The 19,807-nt window shown below is 37.6% G+C and overlaps 1 protein-coding gene across 3 annotated transcripts in view; it reads left to right on the forward strand.

Annotated features, from left to right (window-relative positions):
• The window catches only part of RALGPS2 (Ral GEF with PH domain and SH3 binding motif 2), a 128,572-nt gene that overhangs the window by 84,841 nt on the left and 23,924 nt on the right, over positions 1-19,807 (forward strand). For 2 of the 3 annotated variants that reach the window (XM_050901450.1, XM_050901453.1), the window contains exons 9-13: positions 2,997-3,134; positions 4,032-4,122; positions 6,845-6,912; positions 7,585-7,720; positions 8,553-8,704. In XM_050901450.1, the coding sequence (XP_050757407.1) occupies positions 2,997-3,134; positions 4,032-4,122; positions 6,845-6,912; positions 7,585-7,720; positions 8,553-8,704 (585 nt within the window). Of the gene's footprint in view, positions 1-2,996; positions 3,135-3,308; positions 3,312-4,031; positions 4,123-6,844; positions 6,913-7,584; positions 7,721-8,552; positions 8,705-19,807 lie in introns of all 3 variants that reach the window. The other variant, XM_050901452.1, reaches the window with a different exon arrangement.

The following is a 19,807-nucleotide window of genomic DNA, read 5'->3' on the forward strand; positions in this document are numbered from 1 at the left end:
TCTTCCAGCTGTTTTGCTTCTGTGGTAGATGGAAAATCCAGAGGCCAGATTGCTTTTTCTTCCTATATTACCCGATGCTGTGGATTGTTAATCTGCAGTTGGAGTTGAAAACTGCTTTTGTCTTTCTCTGTTAGATCCAAGCTGTACTGAGGAATTGGGTTTCTCCATACGATAACCAAGCTAACTAATCATTAAAAAAAAAAAAGAAAAAAGTAATGTTCCAGTATGTGTTATTCCAAAAGACAGAAAGAAATGTTTTTTGAAACTGCAGTGTTTTATTCTCACATGCAGAAGTGCACTAACCAGCTACAGCTGACCCAGATTCCATATACATCACTTTTGGACAGTTTTTTTTTTTTAAACAAACACACACTCGACTTAGACGTTCAGCCCACCTATGATGTCACCGCGAACACACTGAGAGCAGAAGAAACTCCTCCTTCGGATTTCCTATCCATACCCTCCAGAAAAGGAGGGGGTAGGGAGGCTGAGAAGTTAGGAACAAGGAAAGATTGTTTGCCAGCAGAAGGGAGGGTACCATATGGCAACAGACTGTGCAAGAGTTCAGCAGGCAATTACAAATCAAACATTTTTACTACGCTGCCTAAAGATGCCTTTCAAGTTATTACAGTACTGGGCTTCATTTAGAATAAAGATTCTTTCAGGCTGATAAAACTCGATTTGTGTTGCTGGGAATAAAAGGGGCAGCCTGGCTGGATACAACAGGAAAAATGAACCATTTATAGTCTAGAAGAATGTTCAACAGAATGTCGCATTCAATTCTTGACATTCACTTAATAAGAAACAGTTCCAGTTGTTAAACACATGAAGTCTCCGATACATGTGGAAAATGTTAAAACTGTGTGTGTGATGGTTTTGGGTAGGTATCAGAATATTTGATAACATCTGACTGGTGTTAGAAGTAGCAAAAGCCACAGAGATTATGCTCTGTGAGGAATGCAGAATACTGTTTTTAGTTCTGTCAGTAGTCAGCCAGCGCTTAAGTGCATTCGATTTGCTTTCATTGATCTTTTTGGTTTCTTCACAAAGGACGTGCCAATTACATTTGAAAGAGAATTACCCTAGTATGCTTTCAAAATTATTTTAGACTTCATAGAAATGCATTGAATAAGTTCAGAGAACAGCTCTCTACAGAAGAGTTCTTGATTTAGCTAAAAGAAAAAAAATCAGTGCTTAATTGAGCAAGTCATTCAGAAAGATAATCCTACAAATACATTGGTTTATAAAATCCTGCATAATATTGCAGGTGCCTGTTCATAGTGAATTTCCTTAATTATGATTATTAAGCATGGTTTACTTCTTTCTGTGGAAGGCTGTGCAGGTTTGGGATTTTTAAGGCCTGTTTGGACGTTGCTTAGCAAAGTTAGGTTTGGGACAGCTTATGCAGTCTAGAGAGCATAGCAATTAAATGTCACTATCTGATGTTTCTGATTAGCCTTTCTATTTTTTAATAAACTGATTCTAGCAGAATAGAAAATTGAGAAATTTAGTAGTATATCAGGTCATGTGTAATACCTTTTTATTCACTTTTTTATATGTCACCTTTCAACCACAAGTATTTTAATTTGTTTCTGTTTGTGTGCACACACGCGTGTGTATGTATTGATTTTGGAGTGATGCCCAGAGTTTCCCAACTCACATTTGAGGACTGTACTGGTTAGGTGCTATACAAACACAACTGCTGTTCTTGTGAGGTTATATTAATAGTCTTCCACCTGTAAAGCCAAACTTCTTGTTATGATTTTGGTTATACAAGGCTGAGAGGTGAAGCAAAATATAATTTTGGAAACTCCCTGTTACTGAAATAAGTTTCTTAAAAATATTATTTAAGTTTGTATATTTTTTTTTTATTATTTTAATGTCTTGTGGAAGATGCAGGGGATGAAGAGCAATTCCTTTTAATAGCACAGTTGGTCAGGATATGTTTCATTTAGTTGAGACAAATGATTAGTCTTTGGGTGAAGTACAAGAAATGGAGTTGCATTTAGAATTAAAATAAGCTATTTATCTACAGCATTACTATGTAAGGAGGAGGATTTTCCTCTCTACATGATGAAGGGATTGAAAGAGTAGTAAGGTTACAATGGTGGTGGGGAAGAAAGCAGGTAGAAGACTTGAAGAGACTTATCTATAAGGCTGTTGGGTCTTTGGAGTTGTGATTAATACGAACTGCAGGATTCGTACCCCATTTCAATCTGAGCGCGCTTTTTGCCTAGTTAACTTTTCCCGTGCTGCTGCAAGTTGAGTTTGAGTTTCCATTCAGCTTGAAGAGTTATAGATAATATGATTTTTCCTTCTGTTATTTTTTTAATTGCTGAATTGGAGGAATGAAGTAGTAGACTTCCTAAATTCATTAGTAATTTTGATTATGTATTTTAGCATTGTGTGTTTAGTATGCTTCATGTTTGTCAAGGGAATAATTAATTGGTGATACAGCAGAAGACTAGGTTCATGAGTAGTTGCGCATGTCCTTGTAATTACTTTTAGATTTAGAAATAATGACACTGTTAAAGACAAAGTCAGCTAATACATGCCTAGTATGATGCGGGAGGAAAGGATCCTCTCTGCCTCCCACTGCAATTTGTCGTATGGAGAATGAAAGCTTGCACACAGAAACCTAGCTGTACTCGTACCCTCAGCATCTGCAAATACAGCTGAGATAAAGTTGACAAAACTAAGGATTAAGTGATTGAGGAGAGTGCAAATTCAATCCCAGACAAGGGTGGCACGGTGATGTAATTTCCTGTAAGTCCAAGCGTTATTACTGTTTTACTCTGAGGTCTGAAGGCTGTCGGTGATCTTGTCGAAATGATTTCTCAGGTAAATCCAAAATACTGTTCTGAGGCAATGCTATTGTCAACCTGCATGCACGTTAGTCAATAAAAGCAAAAATTCTTCAAAGTACTGTTTTGTGAGTTTTTTCTGCTAAATGTGAGACACTAAATAAAGAAACTTTTCATTCTAATCTTATTCAGGTATTTATCTGTCAGACTTGACGTATATTGACTCTGCCTACCCATCAACAGGGAGCATTCTGGAAAGCGAGCAAAGAACAAATTTAATGAACAACATTCTTCGAATTATCTCAGATCTACAGCAGTCATGTGAATATGGTAAGCTAGTGTGTAAATATTGCAGTATTAAAGAGAACAACTTTAAAAGCTTTAATACTTGTCTTCTGTAATGCAATGTAAGTAAGGCCCAACCCATTTGAATGCCATTAACACTCTACCTCACCCTCTCAGCCCAAAAGTCTAGGTTTATTCTGGTATTGTTGGTTATGACAGAGCGTCAGTGTGAGGAGACAGAATAAAATTGCCCTTTCCTTACATCACACACATTTTTGCAGTACGTATTTTCTGATGAAAAATGTGGAATACATTGTACTTAACAGTAGTTTTACTAGTATGTTATAAAGTTGTATCCCTGTGTTTCATAATTTTATGACTGAATTCTAAAAATAGTAGGATTGCTTTTGGAGTAGTACTTTTACTGGAGATAATAAAATATGTTCAGCTTGTCTTTGGGACATTTATAGTTCTGTTCATAGATCAGATAATGTATTTTTTCTTCAAAGGTGATCTTCCTCACAATCCTCTTCAAGTTCTAGTAAAGTCGAAAGGCTGCGTTTGTGATGGTGGAATGTGAATTAGCACAAGATTGTGGCTTCACTGAAAGCTCAGTATAATGAGAATGTGGGCTGTGAAGCAGTCCTCAGGTTTGGGCCTTCAGTTTGGCCAGGGCCGTGCTCTCGCTTTTCCCTTATGTGTGCTCTGATAAGCAGAGCAGCTCTAGGGGGTTACATACCTGGCTTTATGGATGTGGGGGATGTCAGCTCAATGCGTGAGAATTGCTATGAAGGACAAAAATTTCAACATCAGGAGGGACTGTAGTTTGTACCTCCATCTCACATAAAAAGGCAAGAGGTCTGATTCTGTTTAAATAGTTTCTGGAAAATAACTGCTTAGCAATGAATGGTACAGTGATAATGGATGTCATCTGTTCTCCAGATATTCCTCTGTTGCCTCATGTCCAAAAATATCTAAACTCAGTTCAGTACATAGAAGAACTACAAAAGTTTGTCGAAGATGACAATTACAAGTAAGTATGAAATGCTATAACTGACTGTAACTCATTACAAAATAACTTGTATAACACAAAGCTTGTCACTTTTAAGATGGCACTTGTATCAGGGGATTAGGCGTCTCAGATGCACCAGTTGCAAGTAGTGAGGTTACAGCAGGGTCCTGTGCTCAAGACAATTTTCAGCATGCTGGACGGCATATCGCCTTCCTTTTCTATGCCTGACTGCATCAAGCCCTAGCTTTCAGGTCTGTTTGGTCTGTTGATGTGATCTGCAGACCTCTGAGTGTTGGCTAATGAAGGCTCCATACTTCTGGCTCACATGTAACACTGTTCAGTCAATAAGATGGATCCCGTGACTGGAGATAGCTTATGTCATTTTTTCATCAGAACAAAGTCATCTATGTGTCCAGTCCCAAGTTCTTACTTAGGGTGACTTAAGGCTTTCATTTTCATATATATTTCCCTTTCATTTTATATTTTTCTCTTTGATTAGGCTATACAGTGTAAGTAAAATGTAAACACTTGATTTTTGAGAGGTAGGTTATTGTCTATCTATATCCCTGCCCATACCTCCCAGCGTACCACCCGAAACAGATGTTTCTACTTCCTTAATTAAAAGATTAGTACTGTATTATGTGATTTGGCATCCAGCAAAACTGGATGGAAATCTTTGGGAAGAGACAGGAACAAGCCCTGAGGACAGGAAAAAACCTAAAGCAAATCTGTTGCATATGAAGAAGGTTTTTGTTCATTGGCTGATCTGCTTGAGGAGGTTCCCCACCCATTCCCATCCTGCCTGCCTGGGAAGTTTGACCTCAGTTGTGTTGAATTGGTTGCTTGTGTAGCTACATTCAAATGGTGGGAGGGGTATGCACACTAGAGGAACAGATGCGCTTTACCATTTAATAGCCATAACTTGGATTTACTAACAGGCAGCAAGGCAGCAAATGAGGACCCTTCAGTTTATATTGAAGAACAGTTAATGAGGGCTCGACACTTTGCTTGCCTTCTAAGTTTTGTAAATTGTTCTCTGCATGTTTGTGTGCAAGCATCTGGCTTTACCTTTTTGTTGAAACGTTCCATAGCCTGATTTTGAAAGTATTGCTTGCTTATCACTGAGAGTAAAGCTCTGTGGTCAAACGTTTGAAGGAAGAAAAAAAAAAAAAAAACAAAACAAAACTAGACCCCAAACCCAAGTTTCTTATCTGCAGTGTCTGCTTCTTAGTGGTGTATTGTTTTCATGAATTCCACACTCCACCTTCCTCCGCCTTCACTAGGTAGGACTCACTGCGAGTGGGAATTTTATTGCTGAAGGAGCTACAGTCTCTTCATCCTGTACAACCCATGTTTTGATAGCAGGGAAATGAATGGAGACAATTGCACGTAATGCAGAAACATGGCTGCTATTCAGAAAGTCTGTTTTTACACCTATGGGTTTTGTATGTCTCCAAACTGAATTTTGTTATTGGGGAGGAGTGTATTTTGAAGAACTATTCTTACTATAAGTGACTATTTTACTTTTTATCCCCTAAGGTGTCTGCAAAAAGGCTGAAGTTAGAGAACAGCCATTGTGACTTGAATACATGTTTTTTCTTCCTAAAGGATTTTATTTTTAAAAAATTAAATTTTAAAATTGTAATGAATCATTGCTAAATTGTCTGGGGATGGGAGGGAGAGGAGCTGTCAAACTTCAAACTTTTTCTCCCCAAAATTAAGTAGACGCTTTTCCAACCCTGCTAATTTCAAAGATTCTAGTTCTGCAAACTGTGTCGACAAGATATTCTTGATCTTCCTGGAGTTCCCTGCTCCTGGAATCTGCCCTCTTTGTGGTACTGTTGGAAATGGCATTAAAAAGTGCCTGTTACAGAAAAAGCTTGAATTATGGATGCAGTCAAGTTGATAATGTATTTTCCAAAACACCAAAGAAGGATTTTGGCTTTTAAACCAGTAAAGACAAAAGGCTTGGCCTGGCACGCTAGTGCCCTTTATAGAAAAATCTAAAATATGTAGTAAGTGTAAATATTTTAGCCAAGGTGGGGGGAGCAGTTGTATACTTTTTATCCTTCCCAGTTTTTATGCTGGAGTAGTGGTGTCGTCACTGAGTTTCATGTACCTGCTAGCAGTCCCAGGGCTGCGTAGGTCCTGGCTTATGTATGGCTATGTTTTCCCTGGAGGGTGGTGCCAACGCAGAGCAACGGCTGCTTCCCCTGCTCCTTCCACAGTGTGACTTTGCCACACCTTGTTAACAGCTCACGTTGAGCTTTTGCTCACCGAGGGTGAAGATGGCAACTGGTGGCTGCCTGTGGCTGGTTGTGCCAGCTGCATCAGGCTTCCTGATGCAGAAGAGGTTGCAGGGCTGTGCTGTAGCCAAGGTTTTGCTGTTGAGTCTCGTCCTCCTTCAGCATGGTATTGCATGCCTGTCCTGATCTATATGAACCAAAGCAATAGACTCATTTACTACATTATGCCCTAGCATGTCATTTTTTTGAATCTTGGGCCCTACTGCAAGAGCAGTAGTAGGGTTTTTTCCACCCAAAAAAAAATTTAAAAAGACTGTTTGGAAATAATGTGTGCTAAAGATAACTATGCACGGTTTTTATTAATTTTATAGTGTTTCTTGCAATTATAGAAACAGGCAGATTTCAATTGTAAATTTAAAAAAAATAATTTTTCAAAAACTTACTTTTATATGCTTCTATTTCCTGATAAAGTAATTTTTAATGCTTCTTTAATGCAGACTTTCATTAAAGATAGAACCAGGGACCAGCACCCCCCACTCTGCTGCTTCCAGAGAAGATTTAGTAGGTAAATGCTTAATAAATGTGAGAAGACTTGAGGTTGTCAAATGCATTATTTTTGAGTTGCAAACATGGAAAATATTTGCCTGAGGCTAATAAAGAAGTGTGAAGTATAAACACTGTATATTTGTAATAAAAAGTCTAAAGGTGATCTGTAAAGAAATTCTTTCAAGGAATTGAGTCATTTTTTTTAGGTTCTTGTATGTATTGTGGCACTAACTTGTGTCATTTGGGGTGAAGAGCTATTGAATATTCATTCTTTGTTGTGTCTAGACAGAAGGGCCTTCATCTAAACTTTTCATAATATAATATGCTTCCAAAAATGTACTTTATTTTTGATCATTGCCAAAAGAGATTGAAGGCACAAGTTTCAAAACGTACAATCAGTGGGACCTGTTTAATGCCAATGTAGCTATTGCAGCAACCTTTAGGACTTACAAAATACTTGTAACTAGATGGTCTATTTGAAATAAGTGTGTTTATTTTTTAACCCTGTGCAAAAACCCTAAAGTACAAGGGTTTTTAATTATCAATATGAGTATATCAATGAGTTTTATTACAGGCTATCTCTGACAAATTGAGTTTAGGAAGTTTCGTGCAACTCTTCCACAATTTTCTGAGAAGTAACCCTGACAGTAATTCTAAAGTTACGCAGGAGTAATGTCTTTTTTGTTGCCAGGCTCTGAAGTCGGAGCGTCTCCACAAAGTGGACGGAAAAATGTTGCAGCTGAAGGAGCCTTGCTACCACCAACACCCCCTTCGCCTAGGAACCTGATACCACATGGACATAGGAAATGTCACAGTCTGGGATACAAGTCAGCATTTTATTTAACCTGAAAATCCTAAGCTTTGTGATGTATCATCTGTCAATACAAAAGCTTTGCTTTTGAAAAGTAGCATGATTTGTACACAATACTTCACTTAGAGACCAACTTGTGGCAAGAGAGCAAGCTCAGAACTATAATGGTAGTATCCCAACCAAAGAGAATCAGTCAAAATAGGAAGACTGTGTGGCTGTTAGGATGATAAGAATAGCCAGTGAGTTAGCCAAAATAGGCTCTTTCTGAATGATAAAACTATCACTTGTAGCAACTCAGTGCCAGTGTAATTCTTCCAAATTCAAACTGAAATAATTGCTTTACTGGTATTTTTATAGTGAGACCTCCTTTGTAGACTTTCACATAACTTTGTATAGTAATGGCTTCAGGTTTTTTTTCTATATAGGTGTACTTCTAATTAATATCTTGATCATTATATCATCAATTCCCTTGTCATCTTTTCAAAATGCAAGATTGTAACTATTCACTAATTCATCTCTGAGCTTATATTGTGTAAGTGTAATGAGCTAGAATGCAATTCTAAAGTTCAATTACGTACATGTTATAGTAAGACAAAAATACTTTAGGATATTGAAAGTAATTTTTAAAGTAGTGCTGACTTTCTCTTTGCTCCAAGAGTGCTGTGCAGTTTTTAAGACTAGCAGTTCCTATAGATAATAGAGTTTGTGCACAATTGCTTATGACTTGAGCCATGATTTAGTTTGATATTCGGAACACGCTGCATGCAATCCTTCAGGATGTTAAAGCCACAACTTTTGAAATATATCAAAGATAATGTTCTAACAATTTTATCCTTGTTCATTTCTAGTTTCATACACAAAATGAATACGGCTGAATTTAAAAGCGCAACATTCCCCAACGCAGGACCAAGGCACCTACTGGATGACAGCGTCATGGAGCCTCATGTCCCATCCCGAGGGCAGGCAGAAAGCTCCACCCTTTCTAGTGGAATTTCAATAGGTAGGAACTGTCAACATACCCGTGCAGTACATGTCCTTTAATAAAGATTTTAGCATGATTAGTTGGCAATTGTACAAGCAGCGGTACTATTCTAAAATATCAATTCTATTTTAGAACAGATTTGAGAAATGTATGTGGAGAAGGGCAGCATAATTTATACAGCATGAACTGACAAATTATAAAAAAGCTGATTTTTTTTTTTTATCCCCTTTGACAATACAACCTCTGATACTCCTCTTCCTTGATGGGAGTGGAGGGAAGTGCAGGGCTTTTATTTCCTATTCTCTTCCCCCCCCCCCCCCCCCCAAAATCTATCCAAATTAAAAATGTCTTGTGGTAGGATTTCTATTTAAAATGCCGTATCGAATTGACAGTGAGAACTGTAAATTGCTGACAGTCTTTAAAAGCATAATTTCTAAATACTCCTGGACTAGATAGCAATTTAACTTTCAGATACTTCAAAATGTCAGAATCTACTTCATTTTGGTAAGTTCTTTATCTTCAAATATTTAGAGTATTCTTCTTTTGAGAACTTCTGCTTCCTGCGTTTCTTATGTGATGGCAGTTGCTCTTTTTTCCTGTTACGCACAGATCCTTGAAGTGGAGGGAGGGCAGGGCAAGTGCCTCTCACATCCACCTAACTGCAGCCAGGATTGAGAAATGAAACCTCTATCACAGTCCTTTTCCTCAAAATTATTAGCTTGATAGAATTCAACGGTGTTCAGTTTTTATGCGTTTATGGTAATAAAAGCTTTTTGTAGCATTATGCATTTCTTTGGGTAACTTAATTTTAAAAAACAGTTTTGCTCTTTAGCGTTCATGGAGAGAAACAAGGTCACACAGTTTCAAATTATGCTGTTTTCAGGAGCTGTTCATGTATTTTCTTGAGGAGAAGGCCATATTCTGAGCACATTATATTTTTCATGTGGAAAAAATCAAATATCTTAGAGATGCCTTTTCCACGACAAGAGGCAATAGTTTAAAAAAATTAGTTAAAAAGTAAATCTGTGGAACTAGCTTAGACCAAAGTAGTTTGAACCTGTTCACATCAGACAGCTTCCACTATTCAATGTGCATTGCCTGTCTCTGTTTTCTACAGGTTCTCTGCTGTGGCAAAGTTTGCCATTTCAAAATCATCCAGCAGGAATGGTACTTCTCATCAGCATACAGACAGCTTGCATTCTCGGGGATTGCACAGTACAGGAGAACCAAACTTTTGTCACCTTTGTTGAGATGTAGCATTGCCCTTTTCTCAGTGCAGTTTTTTTACTGATGTTTTCTATCTAAATATCTAAAAACTTCTCTGCAGTTGATCCTTTTTTCCCAGGGTAAATTATTTACTTCCATTAGAGCCTAGCAGGGAAGTTTTGCCAGAGCTGACAAGCAGTTTTTCATGAGGTACAATTAAGAACCAGTCACCATCTAGGCATTTTGGAGAATACAAGGTTTTCCTACTTTGTCTCATCTCTGAATTTTTCAACTCTGTTCTCTTGCTTAGCTCAGGCATGACCTTACTTGATATAGTCACCCTTACAAGTTGGAACAAAATTGCCACTTTAGAAGACTGTTATGAATCACTTGTAAAACAGCAACCTTATGCATTTTGTTTAAGATCAACATTTGCGGTTAGAACTTCCCCTCTCCCATTCTCTTCCACCTCCAGCCTCCCGATACTTGGATCCTTTAGTTTTATCACTGTTTTGACAGTGTAGCATCACTATTATTTTTGCTGCTTCTTGATTATGAACATTTCAATGACACAAAAGATTAGTAGAGGCGCTAGAAATGTGTATGGAAGAAGAGAGTAAGTTCTGGAGGCTTGCAGTATCTATTACTGAAGAATTCTTGGAAATGTAAGTTGTCTGGCATTCTGTACTGCTGCTTCAGCAGGATTTAAGGAAGTTGATTGAAGCTGCTAAGTTCCTCCATCATGTTTGAAGTAGTCTGTTTACTCAGTACTTGGAAATAGTACAGTCACTGCCGCAGAGAGGAGGTTTACAGTATTCTACAACACAACTTCCAAAGACGGTCAAGAAAACGTCTTCTGAATGTGTGTACTGAAAAGAGTGTTATCCTCACCTTGCCCATAAATGTGGATTTAAACCTGTTGCTCTAGAAACAGGGCTACCTTTTCTTAGTATAAACCTATATAGGACTTAATTTTTTGGATAAATGATCCCTCTTCAAAACATGGACAGTGTTTCTGATATGCCAGCACCTTGAATGTGACCTTAAAGACGACTGTAATACTCCTTTAAATCACTCTTGTGTTTTGAGGGCTCAGAGGTGTTCAGACCTTTCCAATCCTTTCGTATTGGAGGATCTGATATAATCTGCCTCTACATCAAATATCAAAAAAGCAGCAATGTAACAACAGCATTTATAGGATATTTGTATGCAGCACTGTACCGTGACAATGCTTTATCTAAATTGTTAGAGCATGTGAGTTCGTGCATTTTTTTATCAGGCCTCATATCTGAGTTGCCTTTGCTGTTAACAGATTACTGTAGTCCATTTACAATTCAGTAAAGCAATTTACAGGCATGTTATGAAGATTCATCAGAGTACTGTTTCTTTTTCCACTGGTGGGCACACCAGCTTCTTCACATACATCAGGACTCTTCCACTTGATTTTTTCAGTTATCCCTGTGATAGAAACCTTCAATCTGTGATAGAGATCAGTTAGAGCATCGCTAGGTTTGAGATTCATGGCTGGATGAAATTCTGTTCTGCATATAAGCATACTAAACCTCAGCAGTTAATCCAGCAGTGCGTGTGTCCCTAAACTAAAAACACACATTCAAGTGATGATGGACAATTTTGATTGTGTTCTGCTGGGAAAGACTGATGATCCATTCTGGGAATGGTGCATAGCATACCAAAATTTTTACATCAATGTAATTAATCTTTCAGATATGAAGGATACGCTAAGTGGGTATTTTTCTTTGCAATGAATGATTCCAACAGCAGCAGCAATGCAGAAAGTGACCCAAATGTGGGATTTCCTGAAAATGGGCCTATCTGTAACTTGACAGCCATGGTCAGAGATCTTTATCAGATTCTTTTCTTAATTTCAGGGTCTGGAGGCTGATTGTGTACATTCAACTCATTCTGCAAAGACTTAGAACTCAAAAAAAAAATTAAAGATATAGCCCCCGTTATATTAATTTCTTGTGCTTGGGTCAAAACAGTTCTTGTTCCTAGAACTATGAGACTGTTCAGCACACAGTCGTGTATTATGCTAGAGTAAGGGAGAGGTACATCTGGTTCTGTTGCCATTTTACTTCATAACATAGGTGCTTGTTAGCTGAACAAAAGTGAGAAATCTTTTTCCAGCAGTGCCAAGGCTATCTAATTAGAAGGAAGAAACACTTGACCAGTCATATATACAATATCAGATGGGAAATGTTCTCTTGAATTCAGGAATGTAGTAAGAGGAAATAGTCTCTTCTAAGTTTTAGATGTTCATTATTTAGACAGCTGCATTTGAGCTAGTCATTTGGAGCTCTTTATAATCACATAAAGAATTAAGATCTTCAAGGATATGATTCATCTCATTCTTAGGTAAGAGGTTATATGACTTGTGTCCTTAAAACCTCACTTTATTTCTGTTGACGGCAAAGAGACTTTTGACAGATAACACATGAAAATATGGACGGATGAATACTGCTGAAAATATGTCTGTTTTGTGCAGACAATCCAGAATATCTGCTTGTAGTAAATTGGGACAGATGCTTTTACTTTGCTGTGAAAGTTCATTGAGAACCTCCACTACTTGCTATCAGTAAGTCTTAAAGCTACGAGATAGTTTTGTTCTGCGATCCCTCCGTTTTGATGAGGTCACTGTATACACTCTTTCAAAAGAGTGAGCTTGCCCTTCTGAGGTCTAAGCATTGCTCTTGGCTGGGTTGAAGGAACCACCTGCACACTCTTACCAGCTGTTCTCCTGCATGTATTTGCCTGCTGTCACCTCCTCACCTAAAAGTAGGATAAATTAAGATGCTTTTACTAGATCATGGTTCCACTCAGAAATAGCATGAAACTTCCTTTTATTCATAAGATATTTTTCTTAAATACATGGTTTTCTAATACTCCCGGATTTTTCTTATACTTTTAAAGTATTCTTTTCTTGCTTAAGTGTGCTCTTAAGTATCTTTGCAGCAATGTTCAGCTCACTTCATTAATGTTCTCAGAAGTTTTTGATTTCCACCATTTCTTACAATTTGGCTCAGCTGCATTACTGAATTTCTTTTCTGAAGCTGAATTTGTTTACAATGGCTAATTGTCCAAATAATTCTGTAGAGGTAAAGGGACAGTGTAAAATAGACCCCTCTTTTCATATATTGCTTCTGTGTGGCTTTTCTCCTCTTACAGCACCTAACGTACTAGATGCAAAGTAATTTTGCTTAGGAGGTTGTTTTTTTAAGGGTGCAGTCTCACATGTGTACCACTTAAGAATAGATGTCGAGATCTGAACACAGAAATACTTAGCTGAAATTAAGAATGTAATTTTAGGTGTTTAAAAATTCAAAGAAAACACATTTATGGATTGTGTTTGTAGCAGTGTTGGATGCAAATTCTGTTCTAAATTTGGAGTGTTTTCTTTCTCAAACTATTTCTTTTTTTCCACTTATTTTTCCTAAACTACAATGATATGGGTGAAGGCTCTGGAAAAACTAAGGCTCTTGAATATTTGCCTTCATTTGTGTGTTCCAATCACTTGAGAATAACTTGAGCCTTTATTCTAATGCAATCAGAGAAATTAATGCTGCAGAGTCAAAGAAAGGTATTTTAAATCAGTGTGAATTAATGTAAGAAAGTGCCTTTGTAAGAACAGTACATTTTCAAACCTAAACTGGCATAAAATGCATACAAGAATATCAGCATTTTAATGAATTCCTCTATTAAGTCACCATCTTGAAGTACTTGAATTCTGTAAGGGATTATATTTCTCTTTAAATGAAGTATAGGTGTAGGTATACAGTGTATGCATTTACATTCAGGTTTTTGGCAGCCTATACAGTAGGGAAGAACTCTACATAGCCAGTGTTTGTTTGATTCCTTACCCTGTAGTATACTGTTCAGGTGTTTAGGACTCTGAGTCATCAGCAGTCTGTGCCAGAAGATCAAAGTTTGAGTAGGGTTTCAGGCAGAAGAAATATGTTTGGGGTTTTTTTTAATATTACGTTTAAATGAGTATATAGGTGCCTGTCTTGCTCTAAATGTGGATACCCTGTTTTGCTATTGTGAACTACTACTTTATTCATGATAGGGTAAATACAAAAGCTGTATAATACTTTAGGTTAAAAATGCACATGTAGGTGCCTGGATTTGAGAGGAGGAGAGGCATATACAGGAGTTCATCTATTTCTTCCCCAATCCTTATTAGTATTGTTTGGTCGAAGGCATGTGCTCTGGGTGTTTTGCGATTAATGCAGTTGTACAAACCCCCTGTTTCTGCCCCATCTTAATGCATTTGGTTACTTGCTTTTGTTAGTTTTTCATGATGAAACTCATTATCAGTGATGGTATTAAAAGTTTCTGTCGATTCTCTGGCATCATGTTGCTTGAGTCATTTGCCAGTCTTCACACCATTCTTACTTGGTTAACTAGCAAACCAAAGTTGAGCTATTTAAACTTTACTGTACAATAGTTAAATGGTAATGAACTAGTTCAATATATATGAGGATTTTCAGTATGGTCATAGACTCAACAAGGCAGAACGTAACTTTCAGGGTATGGAGTCCATCTCCATAGCTGGGCTGTATTGTGCTACAGCAATTGATGTTCAGGCCTTTTGACCAATTTTTTGCATTTTCATGTTAGAATTTCAAGCTCTATCAGGTCAGTCACCAGCTATAGTGACTAGAGCTCTGGAAACACTGTGTAACTGGAGCCAAGAGAGTGTCAGTTGCAGATTTGAGAAGGGGAAAGAATTTTTAGTCTGAATACTTTTTAAACTCTTTGGGGTTGGTTTGTTTATATTAACACCTGTTTAACTTTGGGGGCTAACTTCTGGATAAAGGAAGCCTGTGTTAAATGTTCAATATCCTCAGACCTTCAGCAATGAGTGGATGCCGTGACCGGGGGGAATGGGTGTGCAATGGTACAGGCATTCCCTATCACATAACTAGGAACCTAGCCTCACGCTGTTTGTGTGGCTGTAGCATAGACATATGTATATGCACATCTACAAATGCAAACAGAAAATTCACATCTGTATTCAGCTGCAGTACTAGAGCTCTGTGGAAACAATCCTGAAACTTCTCAGATAATCATCAGCACAGCGAAAAAAAACATTTTGCCAATTGCTGTTATTCCTAAGATAGGAAAAAACCTTCATGTTATGTAGTAAAGATAAACACAACTCTGATATTTTTTTTTTAATCCTGTACAAGGAATTTTTAATTTCATTAGCAACAAAGAAAACTAGGAAGATAGTGGTTTGTGTCAAGTGGCTTCTTACATAAAGCCAAAACTTGTGTTGAACATTACTTAATAGAAAGGACTTATACTACCTAGGATTTGTTATTAAGTTTAACCTGAAGACCTGCTTGAGGTTGTTGGAAAAACTCAAATATTGAGTACATACTTGAGAAGAATTTAAGAAGGTGATAGATTTTTAAAGTACTGAATGAATGAAATATTTCCAGTTGAGGTGATAGTCAAATAGTGCACTTAATGTTTAAACAGAATTTGGCTAGACATTTAACTTTTATTAAGTTAAAAACAGTTCCGTTCACCTCTGTTTTGTTTTTGAGGGAGGCATGTAATGTATATTCTTTTGCTTTTCAGGAAAGGGGTGGTTTTTAGTATCAGAACTTTCGTTGCGCAAAAAATCTCCTAAGGCTTTTTAGAATCTAAAAAATTCTGTTAGACATGTTCTATGTAGATGTTACAGGGCTAGTCAAATGCTAAAATTCAACCTTTTCCAGGTTTTTGTTACAATTTTTTAAAACCTGTATAGGCATCAATATAAGCGTTAAATCAATAGCTGTGATGTTTGATTCACTGTTTTCCAAATTAACGTTGCTTTTAAGAGTGTAATTGGCAATTTCTGTATAGATTAAACTTTTTAAATGAAACTTTTTGTTTATGAATCCCCCAAATTCGTTTAACTTTTGTAACTGTATTGATACTGTAACAAGGATTATCACTTTCTGAAAGATGACATTCAGCTCTTTTGCTCTAGATTGTTTTGCATTTTTAGAAAGCATCACTAGCTTTTTAATCTTTCTGTAGAGTACTTAGTACAGTGTTTGAAATATAACTATATTAGCTTTGCTAAGAAAGTTGCCATCAAAATGTCATTTCAGATGAAATTTTAATGTCAACCTACTTTAAATAAAAAAGTTACTTCATAATACAGGCTTGTTCGAGGATTCTAATTATGTGGGTTTCTATCACATGGGCCTCAATCAAGTAGAGCTCTAGTCATATTAAAGTTGCACTTCTTGTTAATATAAAGCTAAATCTATGCAGTAATAAGGAAATAAATAAGATTCTGAATGTCCCTAATAACTTCAGTGTTGGCTGGGTGACTAGGGTAAACAGGAATTACTTCACCATTTTGCGGGACAGACAGCTCCAAGTAGCAGCAAGGAAAATTTGAATTACGTGCAAGGAAGACTTTTTTCACATGCAGATTGTGAAACACCGTAACAGGTTGCTCAGAGAGACTGTAGACTCTGCCTCCTTGAAGAACATGACTAGATGAGGCCCTTGGCAATCTGATCACCAAGTTAGGTTTGTTTTGACTAGAATGTTGGACCAGATGACCTCCCAAGGTCCCTTCGAGCCAGAATTATTACAAAATTCATAAGTTGGCTAACCTATAGAAACAAATAGGAGACTCTCTGTTTGGACAGATCGGGATCAGGCCTTCTTAGAAACAGTCCAGGAATTGCCATACTGGACTATTACATTTGCTTAGAATAGTGCAGTCTGTGCCTTAGTTTGATGCGAGTGCACCTGATAGTAGCATCAGTTATTCACTTCCTCTTCGTGCCATTCTCTCATTTGTGCTCCGTGGTGTTAGATGGGTCAAGAAACTCACTCATGTCCTCACAGCAGTCCAGGATGCTGGATTCCCTTTCTTGAGAAATCATCATACTTGCAACCTACCTTCCTAATTGTCATTCCACCTGCTAAAAGGATTACAATATTTTAAGATCTTACTGTAAGATATTCTACTATAAACAGTCTTCCTCAAAGACAGTCAGCTGGGAGGCCTTACCCAAAGTACCTGCTTAAAATTGTCTCTGAATTCTGTTACATCTGATTCTGTCTCTTCATCCCGAAACCATGTGTCCTGGTTTCAGCTGGGACAGAGTTAGTTTTCTTCTTAGTAGCTGGTACAGTGTGTTTTGGATTTAGTGTGAGAATAATGTTGATAACACGCTGATTTTTAGTTGTTGCTAAGTAGTGCTTATGCTAAGTTAAGGATTTCTCAGTTTCCCATGCTCTGCCAGCAAGCAGGGGTGCAAGAAGCTGGGAGGGAGCACGGCCGGGGCAGCTGACCCGAACTGGCCAAAGGGATATTCCATACCATGGAACATCATGCTCAGTGTATAAACTGGGGGGAGTTGGCCAGGAGGGGCGGATCGCTGCTGGGGCGGATCGCTGGTCAGCAGGTGGTGAGCAATTGCATTGTGCATCAGTGGGTTTTTTTCCTTGAGTTTTATTCCTTTTTCTTTTTTTTTCTTTTTTTGTTATACTCCTTTTCATTACTACTATTATTATTATATTTCATTATTATTATTGTTAGTATTGTATTTTACTTTAGTTATTAAACTGTTCTTATCTCAACCCACGAGTTTTACTTTTTTTCCCGATTCTCCTCCCCATCCCACTGGGAAGTGGGGAGGAGTGAGGGAGTGGCTGTGTGGTGCTTAGTTGCTGGCTGGGGTTGAGCCATGACACCATGTTACTGGTTTATTTGAAGAGACTTTGTATATTGCCTTACAGAGAGTGCAGCTGTGTTTTTGTTTGGATGAAATAAATCATTGAGCTTTTCACTGTGGTGTGGATGTAGAATTTGCTGCAAATATTAAGAAACAGATGTTTCTTCCAGGAAATTATAAGCTTTGTTTTGGGGATTTTGCAAAGACTTCTACCATAACAGCAGGCTCCATCTGGATAGGTTACTCCAACTGGTTACTCCAGTTTTGCCTGGGATACTTCAGGATCTGTCTGACGATATTCCTGTATAAAAGCACGTAGGACAATGTGGAGTTCAGTCCACACGTTCCCTTAGTTTTCTATGGTGTGGGTCAGATGTAAACTGTGCTGAACAGAACTTCTGATTATTTTTATAGTTACTTTTTATTCACGTGCCTTGTGGCACCAGAATGACTGTTTGCTGATACATTAAATTTGTGCAGTCACTTCAAGTAAGAACACTTACGCAACTGTAGTAACTGTGGCTCTTTGATAAGTTGTCCTCACAGCTACAGAGAAAGTGTAAGTCACAGAAGTATAAGTAACTGTACTTTTCTTTTATGGACAAGCTACCTGCTGCTGTAACCTTTTAAGCAGTTGAATGCTTAAGGATCAATGATCTGAGAATGTAAGTACTAAAATCTTAAAGACACTTTAGAAAATAATTAGTCACTTGTTGAGTATTGTACTCCCCTTCTTGCAGACCTGTATGCCTAGCTTAGGAGGCAGTAGCTGCACCGGAACATCACTTTTATATGTCTCTCAGCTTCTTCCACTATACAAGTCCCTTTAACTGTAATGTTAGTGTGAACCAGGTTAGGACCTTCCTTTAGGAAAAGTTCAGGATAAGCTGAGACCAAATTATCTAGTATCCCTTAGAGATCATGTTAATATGAGGATGTTGAGCTAATGTTTGGAAAAGAGGCATCTAATTTGAATTGGCTGGCAGATAAAGGCATGTATTTTCTTTTGGATTTTGCACAGAGAGAACTTCAGTCCATGCTGAGATTTTCATGGCTCTTGGCTGAAATTACCCCTGCTGTGTGTGAATTTTTATTGCCTCCATCTTTGCTCTGTGTTCACTCAGTGGATATCCAGACTTACCTTTCTACAGATTAGCTTTATTCTTCAGGGCACCACTGTTCCCTGCTGATTTTCTGTGTAAAATTAAAGGGAACTTGTTCCCATTTTCAGCCTTTGTTTCTCTATGGGAACCCTTATGTAAGGTGTATTGATTCAGACAGTTTGGTTTGGGGTTTTTTTTTTTTGTTTGTCTGAAAATCATTGTAAATCAATTCTTCCTTTTATATATGGGTATTCAGGAGGCAGAGCAAACAAGCTGTCAAGTTAGTGTGCCAAAAGGTGGGCTTTTAGCAGTGACTGATACTGAATTAGGCTGAAACTGAGGAGTTGGGATTGTCTGGAGCCAAAAACACATGTTGGCTTGAAGTGGAGGGCAAGGATGGTAGCTGACGTGGGAAGCTGCTCTGGTCTGAAAGGTGAAGAGCTAGCAATACAACAGCTTGAACATTGTTTATGGTACAGTTAGTAACTGAAGTTACTGAGTTCTGTTAACAGTATTTCTATTCTGATACATATTTACTGATTTTTAACAACATTACAGATAACGCTACCTTGTGTCTGTATTTAAATACTAATTTTCAGGCTGATAGGATTTACTATAATTGTAAAATTAGTATGTTATTTATGGGCCTGCCATGAGTGGATGCATCAGATATTTGGATTTTGTGTTTTTACTCTACTTTCAGTGTTTAAAATAAAATACTTGCAGTAACATTGGATTACTTTGTGAAGCACAAAAGGAAAAAATACTGTTGTGATCTGATATAGTAAGTGGGAGATAGCTTTAAAAAGTTGTTTAAGGCTTCTCAAATCAGCAAAGCCTTCTAATGTATTGGAGATTCAGCAATGAGTTTGCACTACTGTGAATTTGCACCTCTGTGTCATGACCATGTATGACTTCATAAGGCATTATTTAAATAAGTGACCTTTCTTTTTAAATGCTTGTTGTGTTAATCAGACAAAGCCGCGTTTAGGATGTTCTTTAAATTTTGAAAATGCCTTTCCCATTTATTAGCGCTCCTTTTCTTCAACTTCTTAATGTGCACCTAGACCCTGTCCCTTCAGCTCTAGCTCAGTTTA

This window comes from Gymnogyps californianus, chromosome 8, assembly GCF_018139145.2.
Source record: "Gymnogyps californianus isolate 813 chromosome 8, ASM1813914v2, whole genome shotgun sequence".
In the NCBI taxonomy this organism is placed as follows: domain Eukaryota; kingdom Metazoa; phylum Chordata; class Aves; order Accipitriformes; family Cathartidae; genus Gymnogyps; species Gymnogyps californianus.